At 44.5% G+C, this 26,815-nt stretch overlaps 1 protein-coding gene across 1 annotated transcript in view; it reads right to left on the bottom strand.

Annotated features, from left to right (window-relative positions):
• The window catches only part of dgat1a (diacylglycerol O-acyltransferase 1a), a 111,015-nt gene that overhangs the window by 18,057 nt on the left and 66,143 nt on the right, over window positions 1-26,815 (bottom strand). Inside the window, exons 6-10 of the mRNA XM_052016118.1 lie at window positions 22,967-23,072; window positions 22,031-22,159; window positions 11,172-11,243; window positions 5,991-6,094; window positions 1,074-1,112 (exon numbers count right to left, since the gene is read on the bottom strand). Of these exons, the coding sequence (XP_051872078.1) occupies window positions 1,074-1,112; window positions 5,991-6,094; window positions 11,172-11,243; window positions 22,031-22,159; window positions 22,967-23,072 (450 nt within the window). The remainder of the gene's footprint in view (window positions 1-1,073; window positions 1,113-5,990; window positions 6,095-11,171; window positions 11,244-22,030; window positions 22,160-22,966; window positions 23,073-26,815) is intronic.

Consider the following 26,815-nt stretch of genomic DNA (forward strand, 5'->3'; position numbering starts at 1 on the left):
GCACTCTGGCACTTCCAGATCATGAAAAACTACAAAGTTGTACTGTTGAAAGCTTTTGTCTTTCTGATTCAGTGCAAAAAATAGGCCCAAAATATAATATAACCGGGGATGTGGAGGCACCCTCCAGTGACATTAGGGAGCTGCTGTCAAATCCTAGATTTTCCAAAATGCCAACAGCCGGCTGAAGACCAAAGATTCGAAGCAAAAGACGGTTTCTCCAAGATGTTGGGAGTGCCTGTGGGTTTTTGGCAAGACACCTTGCTGCCTTCAGCTGTGTTAGATGCCAGCCTTTCATTCTCAGTTTTTCTTTAGATCAATGGATGATCGTACTTAGTGTTAACAAAATCTGGTCTTTTCTCACAGGATGGTGAATGCCTGGAATTCTCTGCCCTGAGGGCGGTGGAGGCCGGATTCACTAGATAGACCAATGTTTGAAGATCGGGGAATTGAGCACGATGGGAACTGGCACAGGGGAGGACTTGAAGCCAGGATAGATCCATCCATATTGAATGGTGGGGCAGGCATGAGGGGCCGAGTGGGCTACTCTTTTTTTCTAAAAAAAATGTTTCAAAGTATGATGATGCTGCCATCAGGCAGGAGGTACAGGAGCCTGACGACCCACACCTCATGGTTCAACAACAGCTTCTTCCCTCACTGCCATCTGGTTCTTGAACTGACCTGAAAAACCTTGACACTATCTTGGACTGTATTTCTTTTCTCTCTCATATTGCAGTAGTGTTGTTATGTTTATTTTGTTGTCTATTTTTGCACACGTGTAGGTTGTATATAATTTAAGTTTATGTTTGTAATGCACTGTGCTGCTGCTGCAAAAGCTAATTTTCACGACATTTATACCCTGGATACGTATGCCTGTGACAACAATGAACTTGTATAGAGCAGGAGGTTTATCCTCTGACAAAACAAAAGAAACGATAAAACACGAAAATCAGTTGGCTGTTACGGTGATGAGATACAGTTCACCTTCCTGCCTACAGAAAGCTTCGTCAAACACTTGCAGATTAGTATGGTCCCATTGAAGGACAGAAGGCAGCAAAAGGTTCAGACCTACTCACCTGCTGAATTAACCCCACTTGTAACTGGATGAAGAAAAGCTGCAAGGAAAGATCAGACATTACACCGGAGAACTGGATGAGGGGGACAGGCTGAAGAGCAATGACACAAGGCTCCATCCACAGCACGAGAACAGAAGGCCATTCAGCCTTTGCTCCATGCTGATATGTATCTCAGCTCCACTCACTCACCTCTGCCGATATCCAGATCTGCCCAAGAAAAAAAATCATCAACCTCGGGAAACTCTAGCCCCTTGGAGTTCAAGATTTCCACCACCATTTTGTGTCACCTGTAAACAGGCCTTGATTTAGTTTATAAGATGGCGCTCCCTTATATTGGATTCTCCAACAGAAGAAAAACATTTTATGAAGCAAAAAATCTGCCAGGTAAACAAAAGGAACTGCAGATGCTGGAATCGAGATGAAAAAACACGATGACGCTGGAGGAACTCAGCAGGCCAGCAGCATCCGTGAGAAAAGCAGGCAGTCAACGTTTCGGGTCACTTCCTCGGGATGCTGAAAATCTGCAGATGACCTGAAACAGAAAACTCTGCTTCACTCTCTAACAGATACTGCCCTTCTGCTGAGTATTTCAGCACTTTGTTTTTATTTCTGAAGAAATCTTTTCGATAGTTTTAACTTCCTGCTAAGACTACCCCTCAAGCGTCTAAAATTTAAAGGAATAGGTTATGCCTACTTAATGCAGAAAAATGTTGTAATTTAACCGAACATCCACTATCATGGGTCAGTATATCATCATCATACAACACAGGAAACTGGCCCTTCAGCCTATCATGTCTAATGCTGATCATCAAGTGCCTCTACTACCAGCACTTGGTCTGCAGCCTTCCTTACCTTGTGATTCAAGTGCTCATCAAGTGTTGTGAGAGTCTCTGCCTCCTCCACCGACTCAGGCAGTGTGCATCAGATTCCACCCACCCTCTCTCAGAACCCCTCTAAACCTCTTGGCCCTTACTCTAGAACTGTGCCCTCTAGTTTCAGACACCTCTGCTATGGGAAGAAGTTTCCTGTTATATACCCTATCGATGCCCCTCATAACAACTCTCCTCAGGTCCCCCTTCAGCCTCCTCCGCTCAAGGGAAAATAAACCCAACCAAACCAGTCTTTCCAGGTACTGAAACGTTCCAAGATAAGAGGCATAGATCGAGTGGACAGTCAGAGACTTTTTCCCATGGTGACAAAGTCTAACACGAGGGGACATTTTAAGGTGACTGGAGGAAGGTATAAGGGGGATGTCAGGGGTAAGTTTTTTTTTACACAGAGAGTAGTGGGTGCATGGAATGCACTGCCGGCAGAGGTTGTGGGGGGCAGATACTTTAGGGATATTTAAGAGACTCTTAGATAGGCACATGAATGAGAGAAATGGTCTATATGGGAGGGAAGGGTTAGATAGATCTTAGAGCAGGATAAAATGTCAGCACAACATTGTGGGCCGAAGGGCCTGTACTGTGCTGTAGTGTTCTATGTTCTATGTTCCATCCCAGGCAACATGCTGGGGAAATCTCCCCTGCCACTCTCTCTAGTGCAATCGTGTCCTTCCTATCAGTGTGGTGACCAGAAACTGTATACAGTACTCCCCGCTGTGGCTTAACCAACGTTCACAAGGTTGTACCATAACCTCCCTGCATATGCTCTGGCTAATGAAGCCAAGTATCCTGTATGCCACCTTCATCACCTGATTTACCCGTGTTGCCACCCTCAGGGATCCATTGATGTGTACAGCAGCTTCCCTCTCTTCCTTAAATCTCCCTAGGGCCTTAACATTCACTGTGTCTGTCCTACCCTCATTAGTCCTCCCAGTGCTTCTCCTCATTATGGATTAAATTCTATTTACCATAGATAGAAGTATAATCAGATTATGAGGGCCAGAGAGTAGAGAGTCAAACAACCTACCCCCCACCCACCCCCCCCCCCCCACAGTAGAGGTATGGAAAACAAGAGGGCATAGATTTGAGGAGAGGATGGAATTTTAAAGGGGATCTGAGGGATAAGTTTTTAATACCTATATACACACATATACATACACACACAGTGGTTGATATCTGGAACACATTGCCAGAGGAAGTTTTGGAGTCAGACACAAATCACCGCACACAAGGTGAATAGCCACAGTCCTTTTTCCCAGGGTACAGGAGTCCAAACCCAGAGGTTTAAAGTGAGAGGGGAAAGGTTTAAAAAGGGACCCGAGGGGGCAACTTTTCACACTGAGAGTGATGTGTAAACGGAACAAACTGCCAGAGGAAGTGGTGGAGGTGGGTACAGTTATGATATTTAAAAGACATTTGACAGGTACATGGATAGGAAAGGTGTAGAGGGATATGGGCCAATGGTAAATATGGATAAATGGTACTACCTCAGTTAGGCAACTTGGTCAGCACGGACAGGTTAGGCTGAAGGGCCTGCTTTCCTGCTGTACAACTCTGATTCTATGACCATTGTTCTGCCCATCTTAGAAGTCCATGACTAACCTCCTCACTATCAATACCACCACCAATTTTTATGTCATTTGCAATATCTCATTAAATATACCCACCTCATTTAAGAAAGGATGTGCTGACATTGGAGAGGGTTCAGAGAAGGTTCACTGGAATGATTCCAGAATGAGAGGGTTAACATATGAGGAGACGTTTGACGGCTCTTGGGCTGTACTCCTTGGAGTTCAGAAGAATGAGGGGGGACCTCATAGAAACATTTCGAATGTCAAAAGGCCTGGACAGAGTAGATGTGGCAAAGTCGTTTCCCATGGTAGGGGAGTCTAGTACAAGAGGGCACGACTTCAGGATTGAAGGGCGCCCATTCAGAACAGAGATGCGGAGAAATTTCTTCAGCCAGAGGGCAGTGAATCTGTGGAATTCGTTGCCACGGGCGGCTGTGGAGGCAAAGTCATTGGGTGTATTTAAGGCAGAGATTGATAGGTATCTGAGTAGCCAGGGCATCAAAGGTTATGGTGAGAAGGCGGGGGAGGTAGGGCTAAATGTGAGAATGGATCAGCTCATGATAGAATGGCGGAGCAGACTCGATGGGCTGAATGGCCGACCTGCTCCTTTGTCTGATGGTCTTGGTAGAATGGAATTACAAGTGCAATCTTGAAATCAGAGTTCAAATCCCTGGGGTGTAATAACCTGGGGTTAAAAAAAATCATGAGTCATTGGTAATGATGACCACAAAACTACCCAATTGTCGTAAAACCCTAATGGCTCACTAACGGTCCTGATGAAATTGCCAGCTGTGCCTGGGTCTGATGAGATTCCAGGCTCACCAATGTGGTCAACTCTTAAATGCCCTCTAACATAGCCTGACTAGCCACCATGAAGGGCAATTAGGGTTGGGTATCAAATGCTGGCATTACCAATGTCCAGATCTTGAAAACTGGATAAAACAAAAGGAACCTTCTCTGAGATGTGTACGTAAAATTGAATTCATTAGGCAACCTGTCTGGATTACCCACCTACAACTTTGGTGGTAAAAGTATGGTTGGACCAGAACCATACAGAAGGTTGAAGCACCAACACCAAGAAAGCCCACCAGTGCCTCTACTTCTGCAGAAGGTTTAGGAAATTTGGCATTTCTCCATTGACCCTCACCTTAGAAAGCATCCTATCTGGATGCATCACAGCTCAGTACGACAACTGTTCTGCCCGAGGCCGCAAGAAATTGCAAAAAGTTGTGAACACAGCCCAGTCCATCACAAAAACCAGCCTCCCTTCCAATGTCCTCTGGCTGCTGCCTTGGGAAAGCAACCAACTTAAAGACCCCTCCCATTCCGGTCATTCTCTCGTTTCCTCCCTCCCATCGGCAGAAAATACAAAAGCTTGAGAACACGTACCACCAGGCTTAAGCACAGCTTCTATCCCGCTGTTATCAGACTCTTGAACGGACTTCTTACATGACAGAGTTTAACTCTTGATCTTCCAATCTACCTCAGTGTAGCCCTTGCACTTTATTTGTCTACCTGCACTTTTCCTGTAACTAACACTTTATTCTGCATTCTGTTTTCTTTTTGTACTACCTCGATGTATTTGTGTATGGAATGATCTGACTGGACGGCAGGCAAACAAAGTTTTCCATTGTATCTCGGTACATTTTACAATAATAAACCAATTACCAGTTACTCATTAGCTAGAGTGAATAAAACAATTTTGATTTGCTCCAGGTAAGACTACATTCTGGGGAAAACTGTTCTGCTTGATGTGAACTATTCAAGCTCTAGTGCCTGTATTAGACTTGTCACAACAAAAGGTTATACATTGCATTACCCTGAGTGCAGCACTGTTGGTGCAAGCAGCAAGGATTCCCATTGCCAGCTGGTTTAAGGCAGCCAAAGCTGGGAATATGGGTAGGTGGACATACTGAGCAGCTCCTGTGGTTCTTTACTTTCCTTCCCTCTTTAGGCACTCAGTTCACCTGCAGGAAAAACCAGACCGTCAGAGGAACTCAGTAGGTCAGGCAGCATCTGTGGAGGCAAAGGACGTGGTCGTGAAGCAGGTTCTGACCCAAAACATCAACCATCTCTTTGCCTCCACAGATGCTGCCTGACCTGCTGAGTTCCTCCAGCAGTTTGGATTTTGCTGCCAGATGCCAATTTTTGTGTGTCGCCAATCCTTGTGTCTCTGCCTAGATGAGGTTAGACTCCTATATGTCATTGTCAGATGAAGGGTCTCGACCCGAAACGTTGACCGTCCCATTTCCCTCTTCTGATGCTGCCTGACCTGCTGAGTTCCTCCAACACTTTGGTTTTTTTTTCACATAAACTAAGTTCCCACTTTGTGGATTAGTTGGATTAGTTCCAGAATAGACAGGTTCTGGCAATACTGCCCCACCAAACCTCCCATTGTCCACCAGCCCAGAGGGATCACCCTTAACAGGCTCGGAGGTTGAACTGGGTCCAAATTCGCTCACCATTTCAAACATTCTCCTCAGCAGGAACCGCTTGCGGATGCGGGGTGACCGGGGGAAATTTAGCTCATAGCACAGGGTGGGTGCAAACAGGAAGTAATACATGTCTAGAAGAAAATAGAAACAAAAAAAAATAATCACATGAAGGGAAGTCAACGAAAGTAATAAAGAAACAAAATTCAAGCAGCTGAGAATGAGGTTGTTTCGCCTGTTATGCCGATGCTGGCTGGGAGACAGCTCTCTAAACAATCTCATTTATTTGCCCTTTCTCAGAAATCTTCTTTCAACTATTTATCCAATATGCTTTCAAGGATCACTATTTAAATATGTTTCCGTCACCCTTCCAGGCAGTGCATTCTGGATTAACTCACTGCATTGTTCCCAACTCCCCCATTTACCAAGCCATCCACCAGTGAGAACATTCCTCCTCATTATCAAGATCAGAGGGGCCTGGAGCTCTGGGAAGGTGCTATATGAAAGTTCTTTAATACTTCCTTTGTTTCTGAAAACAGCACTGATGACTAAATTTATTGGAAGATGCAAATTATCATCTCAACTTTGCCTGAAACTCCACCCCAAACAGCCCTGTTAGTGGATAAAGTACGACTTGCTTTTAGGAGAAAAAAAGAGACAAAAGCTTGAAGACACACACCACCAGACTCAAGGACAGCTTCTATCCAGCTGTTGAAAGACTCCTGAACAGACCTCTTCTACGTTAAAGATGAACTCTTGACCTCACAATCTACCTCGTTGTGGCCCTTACACTTTATTGTCTGCCTGCACTTTCTCTGTAACCGTAACACTATATACTGTGTTCGGTCATTGCTTTTCCCTTGTACTACCTCAATGTACTTATGTTTAGAAATGATCTGTATGGATGATATGCAAAACTAAGTTTTTCACTGTACCTCAGTACACACGACAATAACAAAACAATTTAACTGTTAATTTAACCATTACACGCATGCTCTCTGGTTTTAAACTCCCCAACCATGGGACACAGACTCTGGCTATCTACTCTATCTATGCCCCTCACGATTCTACATACCTCTATGATTTCACCCCTCAGCCTCCTTCGCTCCAGGGAAAACAGACCCAGCCTATACAATCTCTCCCTATAACTCAAGCCCTCCTGTTCTGACAACATCCTTGTGAGTTTTTTCTGCACCTTCTCTAGCTTAATCACATCCTTCCCATAGCTGGTTGGCCTCTCTAACATCAGGCAGGGGGTACAGAAACCTGACGTCCCACACCACCAGGTTCAGAAACAGCTACTTTCCTACAACCATCAGGTCCTTGAACCGACCTGCACAACCCTGACCCCAACTCAGCAACGGAACACTACCGACCACCTCTCGCACTACCACGGACTTGTCTCTAATTGCGCTCTCTTTTGTTTGCACTAATTTTTTGTTTTCCAGAGTCTTTTCCTCCCCTCATTGTCATGGCCTTGCACTTTGTCTGTGACTCTAATGTTATATTCTGCATTCTGTTATTGCTCTTCTCTTGATCTTCTGGTGTTGTGAAGTGATCTGTACGAATGGTATGCAAAACAATGTTTTTCCACTGTATACAGCAACTGCTCTGCCAAGACCGCAAGAAACTGCAGAGAGTTGTGGACCACAGCCCAGCACGTCACAGATACAGCCTCCCCTCCTTAGGACTGTCTTTACCTCTCATTGTCTTGGTGTAGCAGCCAGCATAATCAAAGACCCCACCCACCCGGGTCATTCTCTCTTCTCTCCTCTTCCATTGGGTAGAAGATACAGGAGCCTGAGGGCACGTACCACCAGGCTTAAGGACAGCTTCTACCCCACTGTGATAAGACTATTGAACGGTTCCCTTATACAATGAGATGGACTCTGACCTCACGATCTACCTTGTTGTGACCTTGCACCTTATTGCACTGCACTTTCTCTGTAGTTGTGACATTTTACTCTGTACTGTTATTGTTTTTAGCTGTACTACCTCATGCACTCTGTACTAACTCAATGTAACTGCACTGTGTAATGAATTGACCTGTACGATCGGTTTGTAAGACAAGTTTTTCACTGTACCTCGGTACAAGTGACAATAATAAACCAATACCAGTTCCACATGTTCTTGCAGCTTCTTGTCAGCAGAGGGCAGAGCAGGTTTAATTGCCGGCTCCAACACTCACAGCTTGCTTCATTACTCATTAGCCCAGCCCATCTGCTTGGAAAGTTGTGCCGCAAGGCAAACATTAGCCAACCAGCCAGGAACGTGAAGAAATATTACAAAATTGGGTTTGACCCGCTCTGAAGGGGAGGTTTCAAGGTGACTGAATTGAAATTTATTTTAAGAGCAAATGATCAAACCAAAGCAGGCAGCTTCTTCTCTGTGCCAGAAAGGTACAGATAAAGGGGAAAAAGTTGCAGATTAGCAGGTTATGCTGCAGGAAAGTTAACAGGAAAAACTGCTTTTCTTTTCAAAATATTTATCCACTGCTTTGTTGAAAACTGCAACAGATTCTTCTCCTACTACAAGCGGGTTTAAGACAGGAACGTTTGTGATTCTAGGAGAAAAAATGTTCAGGCCAGCTCTTAATTATGGAATTGCAGTACTGCAGTAAAAAGATTTATGGGTACGTTACCGAGACTGGAAGGTTTGAGTTATAAGGAGAAACTGGATAGGCTGGGACTTTTTTCCCTGGAGTGTAGGAGGCTGAGGGGTGACCTCAGAGGTTTGTAAAATCATGAGGAGCAGAGATAGGGTTGATGTGCACTGTCTTTTTGGCAGGGTAGGGGGAGTCCAAAACCAGAGGGTATAGGTTTGTGTGAGGGGAAAAAATTAAAAAAGTGGTCTGAGGGGCAACTTCTAGCACACAGAGGGTGGTTCGTATATGGGACAAGCTGTCAAAGTGGTCGAGCTGGCTCAAGGACAGCTTCTATCCCGCTGCTATAAGACTATCAAATGGACATCTTGTATGATAAGATGAACTCTTAACCTCACAATCTACCTTATTGCCTGCTTGCACTGCACTTTCTCTGTAACTAACACTTTATTCTCCAATGTTATTGTCTTCCCTTGTACTACCTCAATACACTGATGTGATGAAATGATCTGTACAGATGGCATGCAAAACAAAGTTTTTTCACTGTACTTTGGTACATGTGACAATAATAAACCAAATGCAACGTTAACAAGACATTTGGGCAGGTACATGGATAGGTAAGGTTTAGAAGCATGTGGGCCAGATGCAGGCAAATGGGACTAGCTCAGTTAGGCAACCTGGTTGGCATGGACAAGTTGGGCTGAAGGGCCTGCTTCGGTGCTGTACAGCTCTCCATGGCTCTATTGTATGCAGTTCTGGTTACCACATTAGGAAGGATGTGATTGTTTTGGAGAGAGCACAGAGGAGATTCACCAGGATAGGTTAGGCTTGTTTAACCTGGAATGAAAGAGGCTGAGGAGCGACCTGATAAAGGCATATAAAATTAATGACAGGACTCTTAGCAGTGTGAAGGAACAGAGGGATCTTGGGGTCCATGTCCATAGATCCCTAAAGGTTGCCGCGCAGCTCGATAGGGTCGTTAAGAAGGCGTATGGAGTGTTGGCCTTCATTAGTCGGGGTACTGAGTTCAAGAGCTGCGAGGTGATGTTGCAGCTCTCTAGAACTCTGGTCAGACCACACTTGGAGGACTGTGTTCAGTTCTGGTCGCCTCATTATAGGAAGGATGCGGAAGCTTTAGAGAGGGTGCAGAGGAGATTTACCAGGATGTTGCCTGGATGGAGAGCATGTCTTATGAAGATAGGTTGAGCGAGCTAGGGTTTTTCTCTTTGGAGAGGAGGAGGATGAGAGGTGACTTGACAGAGGTGTACAAGATGATGAGGCATAGATCGAGTGGACAGTCAGAGATTTTTTCCCCAGGGCGATAATGGGTAACATGAGGGAACATAATTTTAAGGTGATTGGAGGAAGGTATAAGGGGGACGTCAGGGGTAAGTTTTTTTTAAAAACACAAGAGTTAGAACACAGAGGAGAGTTAGAATCTTTTCCCCATGTTACAGGTATCAAAACAAGAAGGTAGTTTAAAGAGGATCTGAGAGAAAGGCTTTTTAAAAAAAAATACACAGAGTGTTTAATCTCTGGAACGTGCTCCCAGAGGTCATGGTGGAATCAGTTACAATTACTATGTTTAAGAGGCATTTAGACAGGCACTTGAATAGACAAGGCAGAGAAGGCTATGGACCTAATGCAGACAAATGGGATCAGTGCAGATGGACAAAAAGGTCGGCATGATGTGGTGGGCCAAAGGGCTTGTGTCTGTGCTATACCACTCAATGACTCCTTTCCGAGCCACAGTTGGTACTGTTGGATTCGACTGTTTAATTAGTTTTTTTTAAACATGGGCCGTGTTTAATACACCTCAAGTGGCTACACAAGGAATGGCCGCTTACTAGCTTATTGGTTTGTCCATCAGGTGAATATGTGTTCTTTCATTGGTTGGTTTGGCCACAAGTATCTAATAGGTTTCCTGATTGGACTACTGTTAGCTAAGGAGTACCTCTTATCTCAGGTATAAAATGTGTCATTTTTTGTTAATCTCTCTCTTGCTCTCTCCCCCCCGCCCTCTCCCCGGCCCTAGCTCATCTTTAGTTCCTTTTGCCTCAGCTCATCTCCCAGTAGTAAAGCTGGTGCTGTGTGCTCTGTGTCTGTTTCTTTGTTTTAAACTTTTCCAATAAAACTTTGTGAAGCACCAAGTTGTTTTCAACTCATTCCTGGACGCTTGAAAGAACCTGTGGATTCGAAAATAACCAGATCCTACAGTCCCCTCATTTGAGGGAATATGTTGAGCCATCAGCTAGTGGTGGAAAAAAAATCTGCTGCTGTTGATGGTCCACAGATCCTGCTGGGTGTGCAGTTCTGAGATGCCAGAGTCTGTTCTGAATCCATGGCACTAACAAATAGCCCCACTCCCACTGCTTGAAATGTCAAAAACTGCAGCGACTGGAAACATAAAATAAAAATAGAAATGCTGAACATACTCAACAGGTCTGTGGGAAGAGAGACAGAGTCAACGTTTCAGGTTCAAGAACCTTCATCAGAACACTGCTCCCTCTGTGTCCCTGCAAATATCTCCCCATCAAAGGTCATCCCTGATCTCTGAAGGAAACAAGCAGTAAGACCCAAAACTCACAGGCTTCATAAAAACCTCTCACCTTTGTACGTCAGGTTTCCTGGATACATGACTACCGACTGCACTGCTTCTCCGTTCTCCTTCAACCCAGGCGCTAGGAAAAGAATCCAAGTTATTCTACGTGAAACACAAGCTTGGTTAACATCGGAGGAAGTATCCACGCAGGTAAACCACACAGTTCTACTGCTGAAGAGTATTTTTGTAACTCTCACTCAGGCCTTGGCATTCACATCTGGCCGCCATTGGCAGCTGTTTAAAATTGAGTAATTAAACTGTATTTTAGGTTTTACAATGCAAGGAATGCAGCTCTAAATAGGATCTACATATTAAAGTCAAAGTCGAGTTTATTGTCATGTGCACAAGTACATGTGTGCACAGGAGCAATGAGAAACTTGCAGCAGCATCACAGGCACAGAGCATCATTTAAGCAGCATTCACAAGAAAAACAGAAATTATACACAAATTTTACAAGAAAGAACACAATTAGAACAAAAAAAAACAAGGTCCATTTTAGTGCAAGGTGGTCACAGTGTTGCTAAACTGTAGTGATTAGGGTTGTGCCGGTTGGTTCAAGAAGTGAATGGTTGAAGGGAAGTAGCTGTTCCTGAACCTGGTGGTGTGGGATTTCAGGCTTCTGTACCTCCTGCCCGATGGGAGCTGTGAGAAGATGGCACGGCCCGGATGGTGGGGATCTTTGATGATGGACGTTGCCTTCTTGAGGCAATAAATAATACTATCCAGGAAAGCGAATCCAAAGCAATCCTTGCACCAATGAATCCAAGTGTGAATCACTGATAGGATAACGAGTCTTGACCTTCTGCTGGCTGCAAGATTTGTGAATTTGAGAAAAATTATTTTAAGTAATTTCAGTCCAACTCTTTACATGGGATCATGGGAAAACACGGGCATTAACTTTAGTACTAATCGGGGAAAGAAGGAAATGACACATGGTGAGAGGAGGTTTCCTGAGATTGAGGATTGAGTCAAACTGTCACAAGCCCCATCCCAGGTCAATTGAATCAAAATCAGGTTTATTATCACTGGCCTATATGATGTGAAATTTGTTTTGTGGCAGCACTACAATGCAAAGACATTGAAATTACTATAAATTACAACATAAATAAAAAGTTAGTGTTTATGGGTTCGTGGACCGTTCAGAAATCTGATGGTGGAGGGGAAGAAGCTGTTCCTGAATCATTGAGTGTGGGTCTTCAGGCTCCTGCACCTCCTCTCCAATGGTAGTAACCAGAAGAGGGCATGTCCCAAGTGGTGAGGGCCGAGTGATGGATGCCGCCTTCTTGAGACACCGACTCTTGAAGATGTCCTCGATGGTGGGGAGGGTTGTGCCCGTGATGGAGCTGGATGAGTCTACAACCCTCTGCAGCCTCTTGCGATCCTGTGCATTGGAGCCTCCACACCAGGCGGTGATGCAACCAGTCAGAATGCTCTCCACCGTACATCTGTAGAAATTTGCAAGAGTCTTTGTCCACCTACTAAATCTCCTCAAGCTCCTAATGAAGCAGAGCCGCTGTCATGTTTTCTTCATGGTTGTGTCAATGCGTTGGGCCCAGGACATATCTTCCGAGATGTTGGCGCCCAGGAACTTGAAGCTGCTCACCCTTTCCACTGCTCACCCCTCAATGAAGACTGGTGTGTGTTCTCCCGAATTCCCCTTCCCTAAATCCACAATCAATTCCTTGTACGAGGTAAAACAAGGACAGGAAGTACTGGGGACACTCAGCAGTTTCAGGCAGCATCTCAGTAGAGAGAAATAGTGTTGATATTTCAGATCAGTGACCCTTCATCAGTCCCAAGGGCTATCAACCTGAAACGTTAATGCCATTTATCTCCACAGATGCTTCCTGACCAGCTGGGTATTTCTGTTCTTTCCGATTTCTAGTTTCTTTTTGCTTTTAACTTACAAAAGATCTCATCCTGGCTGTTTGCATCATGGTCTGGTACAGCAATTTGAATGCACAGGGATGTAAGAAGCAGCAGAGAGTAGTGGACTCTGCCCGGGCAGAATCGTCACGGGCACATCCCTCCCCACCATTGGTAGTATCTACAGGAGGTGCCTGAAGTCCCACACCACCAGGTTCAAGAACAGCTACTTTCCTTCAACCATTCAATTCTTGGACCAACCGGCAAACCCTAATCACCACTGCACTTTGGTAACACTATGAACACTCTGATCACTTTGCACTAAAATGGATTTTGTATTTTTTTTTTGCTTTAATTGTTTTTTTCTTGTAAAAATGGTGTATAATTTATGTTTAATTTATGTTTTTCTTGTGAATGCTGCTTATCTGATGCTCTGTGCCTGTGATGCTGCTGCAAGTAAGTTTTTCATTGCACCTGTGCACACACGGACTTGTGCACCTGACAATAAACCTGACTTTAACTTTCATCCTTGTGGTGAGTCACTAACCCAAGCCACTTAAGATCTCTTTATTAGTCACATGTACATCAAAACACAGTGAAATGCATGTTTTTGCATAGAGTGTTCTGGGGCAGCCCGCAAGTGTCGCCATGCTTCCGGCGCCAACATAGCATGCCCACAACTTCCTAACCTGCATGTCTTTGGAATGTGGGAGGAAACCAGAACACCCGGAGGAAACTCACACAGACATGGGGAGAACATACAAACTCCTTACAGGCAGCGGCCAAATTTGAACCCGATCACTGGTGCTGTAAAGCATTATGCTAACTGCTACACTACCGTTAGGGAGACATGGAATGCCTTAGGACTATTTAGACAAGGTCAGTCCGTTCCCCCAGACCCTGCCCTGATTTGTTCAAATGATCAATAGCAAAGCAGCTACTTTATGGAGAGCTGACTAAGGGCAATCAATCAGGTGGAGGACAGAAAAAGAAATTCAAAGACTCTCTTAGAACCTCCCTGAAGAGTTTCAACATTGACACATACCACTGGGAACAACAAGCATTGGGTCATCATTTTTGGCGTACCCACATTAAAAAGCAGTGCTCACTCACACAAGGAAGCTAGAATGGAGAAAGCAAAGAGGGAAAGAAAATCCAGAAAGTCAAGAACTGCTGATGCAACAGCATCCCAACACATCTGTCAATTGTGTGAAAGGAACTTCTGAACCCAGATTGGTCTAATCAGCCGCCTCTGTCCACATCGCTGCACGATAGACTAGATGTCATGGTCTCACTCGAGAAAGAGAGATGAACGACACAAAATGTGATTATGCAAATGTCTGTGCGAATTGGCCATTAATTTTGTCTCCTTTTAACAACACTGACAAGTCTTGAGGATATCACAAATCTCTATGACTGTGAGCTTTTCCTTTGTTCTATTTATTGTGCAAAAGCCGCAAAGGTTACTTCTGTTTCCTGGCAGCTCTGGACAATGATGTTGCCTGCTCGAACTGAGAAGTAACACAAAAGCATTCAGCCACTCATGTTACCAACAATTTTTCAAACGCTTCAGTGACATATACCACGCTCCAACAGAGCATGCGAATACTTGACCTGCTGTCAGGCTGCTGGTCTTGTGCCCAGGAACAGGAGGAACCCATTTAACTTCTTCCATTCAATGGTTGATCTATGACCCAACTCCAAATACCTGCCATTTTCTGTATTCCTTTAATGCTTCTGATTCACAAAGATTCATTAGTCTCAGATTTACAAAAAACACTCCACCAACCATTAAACATCCTCTTCGGAACACTTCAAACTTCTACCATTCTATGTGTAGATGCTTTTCCTATCTTGGCAACATAAGAGACTGCAGATGCTGGAAACTGAAGCAAAAACAAACGGCTGGAGGAACTCAGCAGGTCAGGCAGCACGTAGAGGGAAACGGACAGTCGACGTTTTGGCTCAAGACCCTTCATCTGGACTGATGAAGGGTCTCAACCTGAAATGTCGACTGTCTATTTCCCTCCACAGATGCTGCCTGACCCGCCGGGATCCTCCAGCCGTTTGTTTTTTTTCCCTACCTTCACTGCTGGAAGGTCTGGCTCTAAGTTTTCATACCAAGTTCCCTAGTCTTATGCTCCCTAACCAGCTGCAATAGTTTGTCTCCAAATTGCTCATTAGTTTACTTCAGGACCTTTACACCTTCTGATCAACTGTAGTAGGGTTGAATTCCCAACAATGTATACATCGGAACAGGCTCTGGCCCATAACATCTGTGTCGACCAGGATGTCAAATTATAACTACACCTATCTGCCTGCACATGATCCATGTCCCTCCATTCCCAGCATCTTCATGTGTCTGTCTAAATACCCCTTAAACATCACTTTCGTATTTGCTTCCACCGTCACCCCTGACAGTGCGTTCTGGGCACCCACCGCTCCCTGTGTAAAAATATTACCCTGCACATCTCCTTTAAACTTTCCCCTTCTCGCCTTAAACCCATGTCCTCTACTATTTGACATTTGTCTGATCAGTCCTTGTAATTTAACCCTTGGAGCCAGAAATCTATGTGGAATTCACTCTCTGGAAGGTTACAAGGTCCTTCTGAAGGTGCGTTGCCCAGAGTTATGCTTTGAATAGTTGCAACATTACTGCTACGCATGAAACTCATGGTAGTCTAGTTGTCTGTCTATAAAAAGGTGAGACTGCATCAGACCCTTTGGTTATTTTCTCTAATTGGCCATGATACTTTAATGATCTAAGTATGTGGACTCACCTCTGGCCCTGCACCAACCCAAGAAACTTCCCTTCAGAGCAGCGGACTTGGCTGTAATCTCAACAGGGAAGGTCTCTGCAAATAACCTGCCGAGGTTGGTAAATAGAGGCAAAAAATTCTGCAGATGCTAGAATCTGGAGCAATACACAAAAAGAGCTGGAGGAACTCAGCAGGTCAGGCAGCATCCATGGAGGGAAATAAACAGTCAACATTTCGGGTTGAGATCCTTCATCAGGACTGGGAAGGAAATGAACTACGCTCTATCAGTCAACAGGCACACTGCCAGGAGAGTCAAAGATCATCATGGACAAAAAATGTTTAAAAGGCTTAAAGGGATATGGGCCAGACACAGGCAAATGGGACTAGCTCGGATACACATCTTGGTTGGCATGTATGTGTTGGGCCAAAAGTGCCTGTTTCCATGCTGTATAACTCTATCACAGTTCCTCATTTTGAAAGATAACATCTTTGCAGCAACTAAATTAAATGAAACTTCCCTGACGACAGCTTAAGGGCTGCTGATCCCCCAGATGCAAATCTTAATCTTAGAAAATTATGATACATTTAGGATGTGGAGGTTATGATATATCCAGGAAGATTTTGGAGAGGGTGCACAAGAGGTTTACTGCCTGGATTAGAGGGTATTAGCTATAAAAGAGAGGTTGGACAAACCTAGATTGTTTTCTCTGGAGCATCACAGACCCAGGGGAGACTTGATGGACGTTATGAGAGGCATAGATAGAGTCTTTTTCCCCTAGAGTGGAAATGTGAAATACTAGAGGGCATTGATTTGAGGTGAGAGGGGGAAAGATTAAAGGAGATTTGTGAGGCAAGCTTTTTTTTATTTATCCAGAGAGTTGTAGGTGCCTGGAATGGGCTGCCAGGGGAAGTGGTGGAAGCAGATATGACATCAACGTTTAAGAGGTATTTAAACAGGCACATGAACATATGCAGGCAGATGGGGTCAGTTTAATTTGAGGATGTGACAAAGCACACTGACGAAGGTAGAGCAGTGGGTGTGGTGTACATGGATTTTAGTAAGGTGTTTGATAAGGTTCCTCATGGAAGGCTTATTCTGAAAGTCAGGAGGCATGGGATCCAGGAAAACTTGGCTGTGTGGATTCAGAATTGGCTCACTCATGGAAGACAGAGGCTGGTGGTAGACGAAGCGTATTCTGCTTGGAGGTTGGTGACCAGTGGTGTTTCGCAGGGATCTGTTCTGGGACCCCTGCTCTTCGTGATGTTTATAAATGACTTGGATGAGGATGTAGAAGGGTGGGTTAGTAAGTTTGCTGATGATACAAAGGTTGGTGGTGTTGTGGATAGTGTAGGATGTTGCTGTAGATTACAACAGGATATTGATAGAATGCAGAGCTGGGCTGAGAAGTGGCAGATGGAGTTCAACCCGGATAAGTGTGAAGTGATACACTTCGGGAGATCATAATTGAAGGCAGAATACAAGGTTAATGGCAGGACTCTTAGCAGCGTGGAGGAACAGAGGGATCATGGGGTCCACGTCCACAGATCCCTCAAGGTTGCCACGCAGGTTGATAGGGTTGTTAAGAAGGCGTATGGAGAGTTGGCCTTCATTAGTCGGGGTATTGAGTTCAAGAGCCGTGAGGTGATGTTGCAGCTCCATAGAACTCTGGTCAGACCACACTTGGGAGTATTGTGTTCACTTCTGGTCGCCTCACTATAGAAAGGATGTGGAAGCTTTAGAGAGGGTGCAGAAGAGATTTACCAGGATGCTGCCTGGATTGGAGAGCATGTCTATGAGGATAGGTTGAGCGAGCTAGGGCTTTGCTCTGTGGAGAGGAGGAGGATGACAGGTGACTTGACAGAGGTGTACAAGATGATAAGAGGCATAGATCGAGTGGACATTCAGAGACTTTTTCCCAGGGTGACAATGGCTAACACAAGTGGGCATAATTTTAAGGTGATTGGAGGAAGGTATAAGGGGGATGTCAGGGGTAAGTTTTTTTATTTACACAGAGGTTGTGAGGGCAGAGATTGTGAGGGCAGATACATTAGGGACATTTAAGAGACTCTTAGATAGACACATGAATGATAGAAAAATAGGGGGCTATGTGGGAGGGAAGGGTTAGATAGATCTTAGAGCAGGATAAAATGTCGGCACAACATCGTGGGCCAAAGGGCCTGTACTGTGCTGTAGGTTCTATAAGTTTAAGGTGAGAGGGAAAATATTTAATGAGGGGCAACTTTTTTTTTACACACAAAGGGTGGTATGTATGTGGATTGAGCTGCCAGAGGAAGTGGTTGGTACAATAACAGCTTTCAAAAGACAGTTGGACAGCACTTGGAAAAGTTTAGAGGGATTTGGGGCAAATGCAGGCAAATGGGACTAGCTTGGATGGGCATCTTGCTCGGCTTGGGCTGAAAGGCCAAGTTCCATGCTGTATGACTCTATGTAACTCTGACTTTTGACAACATTGAACAAGGTCTCAAATTATTTCCCCAACAGAAATTCTGGCTTGCTGAACAGGGTCAGAGAGAGAAAAACAGAAGCAATGTTGAATTAATTATTCTCAACAATGGTGCTTCGCAAGGCTGTATCCTCAGCCCCCTACTCTACTCCTATACACTCATGACTGCGTGGCCCGATTCTTCTCTAAGTCCATCTACAAGTTTGTGGATGATACCACTGTAGTGGGCAGTCTCTCAAATAACAATGAATCAGAGCACAGGAGGGAGATAGAGTGCTTGGTGACATGGTGTCATGACAACCTTTCCCTCAATGTCAGCAAAACAAAAGAGCTGGTCATTGATTTTGGGGAGGGGGGTGGGGCGGGTGGGCAGGCAGTGCACATGCTCCAGTCTACATCCATGGTGCTGAGGCTGAGAAGGTTGAGAGCTTCAAGTTCCGAGGAGTGAACATCACCAAAGGCCTGTCCTGGTCCAACCGTGTAGACACCATGGCCAAGAAAGCTCACCAGCGCCTCTACTTCCTCTTGAAGCTAAAGAAATTTGGCATGGCCCCTTTGACACCCACCAACTTTCATTGATGCACCATAGAAAGCATCCTGTCCCGATGCATCATAGCTTGGTATGGCAAATGCTTTGCCCGTGACTGCAAGAAACTGCAGAGAGTTGTGGACACAGCTCAGCGCATCACGGAAACCAGCCTCCCCTCCATGGACTGTCTCTACTTCCCGCTACACACCCCGGACATTCTCTCTTCTCCCCCCTCCCATCAGGCAGAATATACAAAAGCCTGAAACCACATACCAGCACGCTTCAGGACAGCTTCTAACCCACTGTTATAAAACTACTCAACGGTCCCCTAGTACGATAAAATGGACTCTTAACCTCACAATCTACCTCGTTATGACCTTGCACCTTATTGTTTACCTGCACGACACTTTCTCTGTAGCTGTATTGTTTTACCTTGTACTACCTCAATGCATTGTGTAATGAATTGATCTGTACGAACGGTATGCAAGACAAGTCTTTCACTGCACCTCGGTAAACATGACAATAATAAACCAATTCCAATTGATAAAAAAACCTTCATTAAGTAGTGTTAGGAGCACACATTTTCCCAGTGCTCATAATCAAAAAAGAAGAATTTGCCATTATAAACTGGCTTTATCACTACAGGCCATCTCAAAGTGCTTTGAGGTGAATTTATAACCAGCATGCTCCCACAAACAGTAATGCAATATTGACCTAATAATCTCTTTCAGTGATGCTGATAAAAGGATAAACACTGACAATGACTACTCTCAACTCATGCATCTTTTATTTTCTTAGGAGGTTACTTAACAGTGACTTTACTTTCTTAGGAGGTTAAAGATGTAGGCTTGTTATCGAACACTCTGACAAACTTCTGCAGATCTACTACTGAAAGTATCCTGACTGGTTGCACCACAGTCTGGTACGACAATTCAGATGCAAGAAGCTGTTGAGAGTAGTGGACTCTACCCAATACATCACGGGCATATCCCTCCCCACCATCGGGAGTATCTACAGGAGGTGCTGCCTCAAGAAGGCAACATCCATCATCAAAGATCCCCACCATCTGGGCCGTGCCATCTTCTCGCAGCTACCATCAGGCAGGAGGCACAGAAGCCTGAAGTCCCACACCATCAGGTTTAAAACAGCTACTTCCCTTCAACCATTCGGTTCTTGAACCAACCAACACAACCCTAATCACTACATCAGTATAGCAACATCATGACCACTTTGCACTACAATGGACTTTTTTTTGTTCTAATTATGTTCTTCCTTGTAAAAATTGTGTATACATAGAACATAGAACAGAACAGCACTGGACAGGCCACTTAGCCCACGGTGTTGTGCCGATCTTGATGCCAATTTATTCTAAATTTGTAGAAAGTTGGTGAGTGTCAAAGGGGCCTCCTGTGTACTATCCATATCCCTTCATATTCATGTGTCTATCTAAAAGCCTCAAACTCCACGAAACTGCCTACTTCCCCTACTACCCCTGGTAACCCATTCCAAGCACCTACCACTCTCTGTGTAAAAAACTAGCACCTCACGTTGCCTTTAAACTTTCCCCTCTAACCTTAAAAGCGTGTCCTCTGCTTTTTGACATCTCTATCCTGGGGAACAGATTCTGACTGTCTACCCTATTGATGCCTCTCATAATTTTAAAAACCTCTATCAGGTCTCCCCTCAGCCTCCGACACTCCAGGGAGAACAACCCAAGTTTGTCCAACCTCTCCTTATAGCTCATGCCCTCTAATCCAGGCAGCATCCTGGTGGACCTCTTCTGCACCAAAGCCTCCTCATCTTTCTATAATGGGACAATACTCCAAGTGAGGTCTTACTAATGTTTTATATGGCTGCAGCACGACTTCCTTACTCTTATACTCAGCACCCCTACCAATAAAAGCAGGCATGCCACATGCCTTCTTTACCACCTTATCGACTTGTGTAGCCACTTTCAGTGAAGTATGGTCTTGGACCCCAGGATCCCTCTGTACTTCAATGCTATTAAGGGGCCTACCATTAACTATATACTTTCTCCTGTCATTTGACCTCCCAAAGTGCAACACCTCACATTTGCCTGAATTAAACTCCATCTGCCACTTCTCTGCCCATATCTGTAACTGATCTATATCCCACTGAATTCTTTGATAGTCCTTTTACACTGTCCACAGCTCCACCAATCTTGGTGTCATTCATAAACTTGCGAATCCACCCATCTACATTTCCATCCAAATCATTGATATACATCACAAACAACAGAGGTCCCAGCACCGATCCTTGCAGAACACCACTGGTCACGGACCTCCAGCCAGAATAACAGCCTTCCACCCCTACTATGGGCAAGCCAGTTCTGAATCCAAACTTGCAATTCACCCTGGATCCCATGCATCTTTATCTTCTGAATCAACCTACCATGAGGAACCTTATCAAATGCCTTACTGAAAGCCATGTAGATAACGTCCACTGTCTTACCCTCATCAAGCTCCTTTGTCATCTTTTCAAAAAAATATAATTTATGTTTTTCTTGTGAATGCTATTAAAGTACCTGTCATGCTGTTGCAAGAAAGTTTTTCATTGCACCTGTGCATGCATATACTTGTGCATCTGACAATAAACTCAACTTTGACTTTGCTCTGAAATGGCTCCATGGGATCTTTTACATTCACCAAAGGGGTCAGACTGTACCTTGGTTTAGCTCCTCATCCAAAGTGAGGCACCACTGACCGTGTTGTTGTCCTTTGGAACTCCAATTGAGCGTCATCCTCTATTTCCTTTGATCAGGTCTCTGGCGTGGGGATTACCCTTCTGACTCTGGTGAGGTAGCTGCTCTTTGGGCCTTGTCTGACACCTCACAAATGAACATTAAATCCACTGAAAGCATACAGCTCAGATTAACCAGCTGAGTGCTTGTCATGGGAAACTAATGAGTTCAGACTAGCGATGCTATTATTTCAACCCAAGCTGTTGTAACAATTTAATGGAATTTTTAAATAATAAATGAGGAAAGACCATTTCCTATGATTAGGGAGAAAGGAATGAGTAGCTTGTTCCACAGAGGAATAGTCAGTCACAATTGGATGTTGAAACAAGGAAAGAGAAATCTGTGGCCCTGCCGATCAATGTTTGAAGGCTGCCACCAGTTCGATCTCGACTGGTTCTGCCCCACTCACTGGGAACCTCCAGCACTTCCTGTACAAACAAAGGTCAGGAAAACCACTGGACATGTTCAAGTCTTTTACACCCTCACCTGACAAAGACCTTGATAATGTCTTCACTTTGGCTTTGCACTGTTCCCTGCTCCATCTGTTTACGTCCTTGTACGAATAGAACTTGAGGAAGAGGATGGTGTAGCACATGAGTGCCAGCACAGCGCCAACTGTAGAACAAGAAGCAAATTCAGCTCGTGGATACTGAGATGCCAGACTGTGGCAGCCTGTATATCGTGCCTTAAAAATTGGACTTAACCAGTACACACCTCAACACCAACCACAGCACTCAAATCAATAAATAAAACCTCTGAACAGACAAGATTGGGTGCACAATGAGAAGGACATCATGCAAGTCTGAGTTTCAATGAGAGAAACATCCTATTTAATTTCATCGATTAGCACTGTTGCAAATTCTAGAAATGGTTAAGCCCTTTTCCAGACAGAGAAGAAAGCATGATGACCATCAGTCAGAATATTACGTTCATTGGTTAGAACACTAAGGGGAAACTTTTCCATACAGAGGGTGGTGAGTATATGGAACGAGCTGCTAGAGTAAGTGCTAGAGGCTGATACAATTACATTTAAAAGGCATTTGGACAGGTACATGGATCGGAAAGGTTCAGAGGGATATGGGCCAAACACAAGCAAATGGGACTAGGTCAGTATGGACAAATTGGGCCAAAGGGCCTGTTTCCATGCCTGTACAACTCTATGACTCTAAAGGTTGTTTAACACCAGATTCTGTTGCTCAAATATATACACAGAAATACAAGAGCAGTTACTTTGAACGGCAAGTTACCAGCCTTGGAATACCTTATCGAAGACTGAGATCTCTCTAACTCTATTACAGACCACCCCGAATGACTTACTTTGCCAATTCAACATGGAAACCAGAGCTCAATTTCATGGGTTCATAAATGTGATCAAAGAAAGAGAAGCCTCTTCTCTCCCCAACTTTCATAATAAGTACTCACCTGGAGTTACTGATGGGACAGTTAACACCACAGCGGCAGGGAAGGTAAGAATGGTGATCAGGTTAATGGTGTGCAAGATGAACCCAAGTCTCTCAGAGATAGAACCCTGTAGAGAAAGTTAATCAACTGAGAAGCAATGACTGTTAATATGACTGTAATTTCAATCACAATGTATTTTGGAGCATCTCCAAGGAAATAAAATTAATTCTCCTTGAATGTTGAGCATTTGATTAGCCCAGGAACTATGGCAGAAGCACTCACTACTATGAGGCATGAGCACAAATCCTGGTTTTCTAAGCAGGAGATAAAGGCAACTGTGTTTATCAAGACACAAGAGACTACAGATGCTGGAATCTGGAGCAAAAAAAAAACAAACTGCTGGAGGAACTGACGGGTCAGGCAGCATCTGTGGAGGGAAGTAGACAATCTACTTCCTCAGGAGACTTGAGTAATTTGGCATGTCCCCTCTGAACCAATTTTTATAGATGCACCACAGAAAGCATCCTACCTGGATGCATCACGGCTTGGTATGGCAACTGCTCTGCCCAGGACAGCAAGAAACTGCAGAGTTGTGGACACAGCTCAGCACATCACGGAAACCAACCTCCCCTCCATGGACTCTGTCTACATTTCTTGCTGCCTCGGTAAAGCAGCCAACATAATCAAAGACCTCACACACCCCGGACATTCTCTCTTCTCCCTCTTCCAATCGGGCAGGAGATACAAAAGCCTGAGAACATGTACCACCAGGCTCAAGGACAGCTTCTATCCTATTGTTATAAGACTATTGAATGGTCCCCTAGAACGATAAGATTGATTCTTAACCTCACAATCTACCTTGTCATGACCTTGCACCTTATTGTCTGCCTGCACTTTCTCTGTAACTGTAACACTATATTCTACATTGTTATTGTTTTCTCTCAATGTACTGATGTGATGAAATGATCTGCTCTTCAGGACCGCAGGAAACTGCAGAGAGTTGTAGACACAGCCCAGTGCATCACCAACACCAGCCTCCCCTCCTTGGACTGTCATTGTCTTGGTGAAGCAGCCAGCATAATCAAAGACCCCACCCACCCGGGACATTCTCTCTTCTCTCCTCTTGCATCGGGTAGAAGATACAGGAGCCCGAAGGCACGTACCACCAGACTTAAGAACAGCTTCTACCTCACTGTGATAACACTATTGAATGGTTCCCTTATACGATAAAATGGACTATGACCTCTTAATCTACCTTGTTGTGACCTTGCACCTTATTGCACTGCACTTTCTCTGTAGCTGTGACACTTTACTCTGTACTGTTATTGTTTTTACCTGTACTACCTCAATGCACTCTGTACTAACTCAATGTAACTGCACTGTGTAATGAATTGACCCGTATGATCTATTTGCAAGACAAGTTTTTCACTGTACCTCGGTGCAAGTGACAATAATAAACCAATACCAATCTGTACGGATGGCATGCAAAACAAAGTCTTTCCACTGTACCTTGGTACACGTGAGAATAATAAACCAACTTACCAATCAACATTCTGGGTTGAGATCCTTCACTGGGACTGAGAAAAGTGGGGAGATAGCCCTCTGCTCTTTCAGTACAGATGAAGGGTCTCAACCCGAAACGTCAACTGCCCATTTCCCTCCACAGATGCCGCCTGACCTGCTGAGTTCCTCCAGTAATTTGTTTCTTGACAGCATTTATAAATTACTTTCAGAAGAAGCTGTGTGTTAAGAATATATCCCAGTGAATCATGCTTTAGGTGGCAGCCTTTAATCCGTGGTGAGACACGAAGTCCAAAGAATGTGAGTAACTGGAGCACTCGGGCCAGGACAACAGGCAGTACTGAGGGAGGGCCGGGCTACTAGAAGTGGCATCTTTCAGATGAGACATTCAGTTGACACTCTCACATAGTGGTGTTCCTGCTGGTATTAACCAGCATCACCAAAGTAGGTTATTTCAATTACTACCGCATTGATATTGGTGGGAACTGTGTACAAAAGTGACTACAGTATCTCCTTTGCAGCAGAACTTACACTTGCCTCAAGTGTGCTTTGGTACACACAGAGGTTGCGAAAGGCACTAAATAAGAATTTGCAGAACGATAGTTCCTTTTGCAGTTTCCCTCCTTGGAATACTCCCTTCCCTCCAACAACAGGCACCACACTGCGACAAGGAAAAATCACAGGATTACATTTTACAAGAGGATCCCAGCAACAGGGTGATAGGGAGAATTTGAAAAGTCTTGGTGTCTGTGCTGTGGCAGAGACAGAGCATACCAGGTACCTCTCCATGAAAGGAGTACAAGAATAGAAGTCAAAAACTACATCTGCTGCATTCCTTTAGAATTCTGCAACATCTATCTGGACCAAGGTCCAACTTAGTTGCAGGTACTCCAATGGGGATTGCTAACAATGAGGCCTTAAGCCAAGAAAGAGTGGGATTCTTGCTCAATAAGATAAGACAGGACTAGATAATGGGTCATATAGAACCATCCCTTCTGCCTGAACTAGGGGTCAAATTGACACTGAAATCCTCACCTATGAATTTAATCATCACGTGCCAATCGTTTATAAATCCTTATACTTAGTATAAGTAGATCAGTAGACTGTGCAAAACTTATAGAACATAGTACAGCACAGGAACAGGCCCTTCAGCCCACAATGTTGTGCTGAACTAGTAAAACTGGTAATAAAATGCCTAACTAAACTATTCCCTTCTGCCTACACAAGGTCCATATCCCTCCATTCTCTGCACATTCATGTGCCTGTCTAAGAGCCCCTTAAATGCCCCTATCGTACTTGCCTCCACTACCAGCCCTGGCAGTGCGTTCCAGGCACCCACCACTCTCTGTGTAAAAAAAATTGCCCTGCACATCTCCTTTGAACTTACCCCCTCCCACCTTAAATGCATGCCATCTGGTATAAGGCATTTCGACCCTGGGAAAAAGATACTGGTCTACGCTATCTATGTCTCTCATAATCTTATAAACCTCTATCAGGTCTCCCCTCAGCTTCTGATGTTCCAGAGAAAACAACCCAGGTTTGTCCAACCTCTCCTTATAGCACATGCCCTCTAATCCAGGCAGCATCCTGGTGAACCTCTTCTGCACCCCCTTTAAAGCCTCCACATCCTTCCTATAATGGGGCAACCAGAACTGAATGCAATACTCCAGATGCGGCCTAACCACAGTCTTATAAAGCTGCAGCTTAACTTCCCGACTCATCAACTCAATGCCTCAACTAATAAAGGCCAGTATGCCATACGCCATCAAGGTTGGCCATCAAAGCAAAATAATGCCAGGTTTTCCTGCTTGTGCCCAGTACCTCAGGCACAGCACAGGTTAAAATCCCCACTCTATATCAATGCAACTCCTGCAAATAAAATGGCAAATCATAATACATATTTGAACATATAGACAGCTTATTTAGAACAAAAACAATCAGTTTATTCTCTGCCAAGGAATGATGGCTGTGAAATAGGTTGTCACCTGCCAAACCTTCCACTGGAAGGTCCAGTTTTAGAACATGTTGCCTGGCGCACAGATTTCTGACGTACTTGTTCTCAGCCCTGCTCCCTGCCCAGTTCCCCATCTTACTGCACTGTGGAGTAGAGACTTTGAGTGAATGAATGAAAGCCTTACCAATCCCTGTGTTCTCAAAAGGTCCTGAAGCTGAAGCCTCACCTGCTTTGCCATGTGAATGTAAAGGATCTTAAGCCATTACTTTGAAGAGGAGGAAAAGTGGGGAAGTTCTCCATGGTAGCCAATGTGATAGTTATCCCATCGTGCCACTGAAAGCAGATTGCTGCAATACTGCTGTGGGCTCCTTCGATGCACGAGCTGGCTGTCAAGT

The sequence above is a fragment of the Pristis pectinata genome, chromosome 5 (assembly GCF_009764475.1).
Source record: "Pristis pectinata isolate sPriPec2 chromosome 5, sPriPec2.1.pri, whole genome shotgun sequence".
Classification (NCBI taxonomy): domain Eukaryota; kingdom Metazoa; phylum Chordata; class Chondrichthyes; order Rhinopristiformes; family Pristidae; genus Pristis; species Pristis pectinata.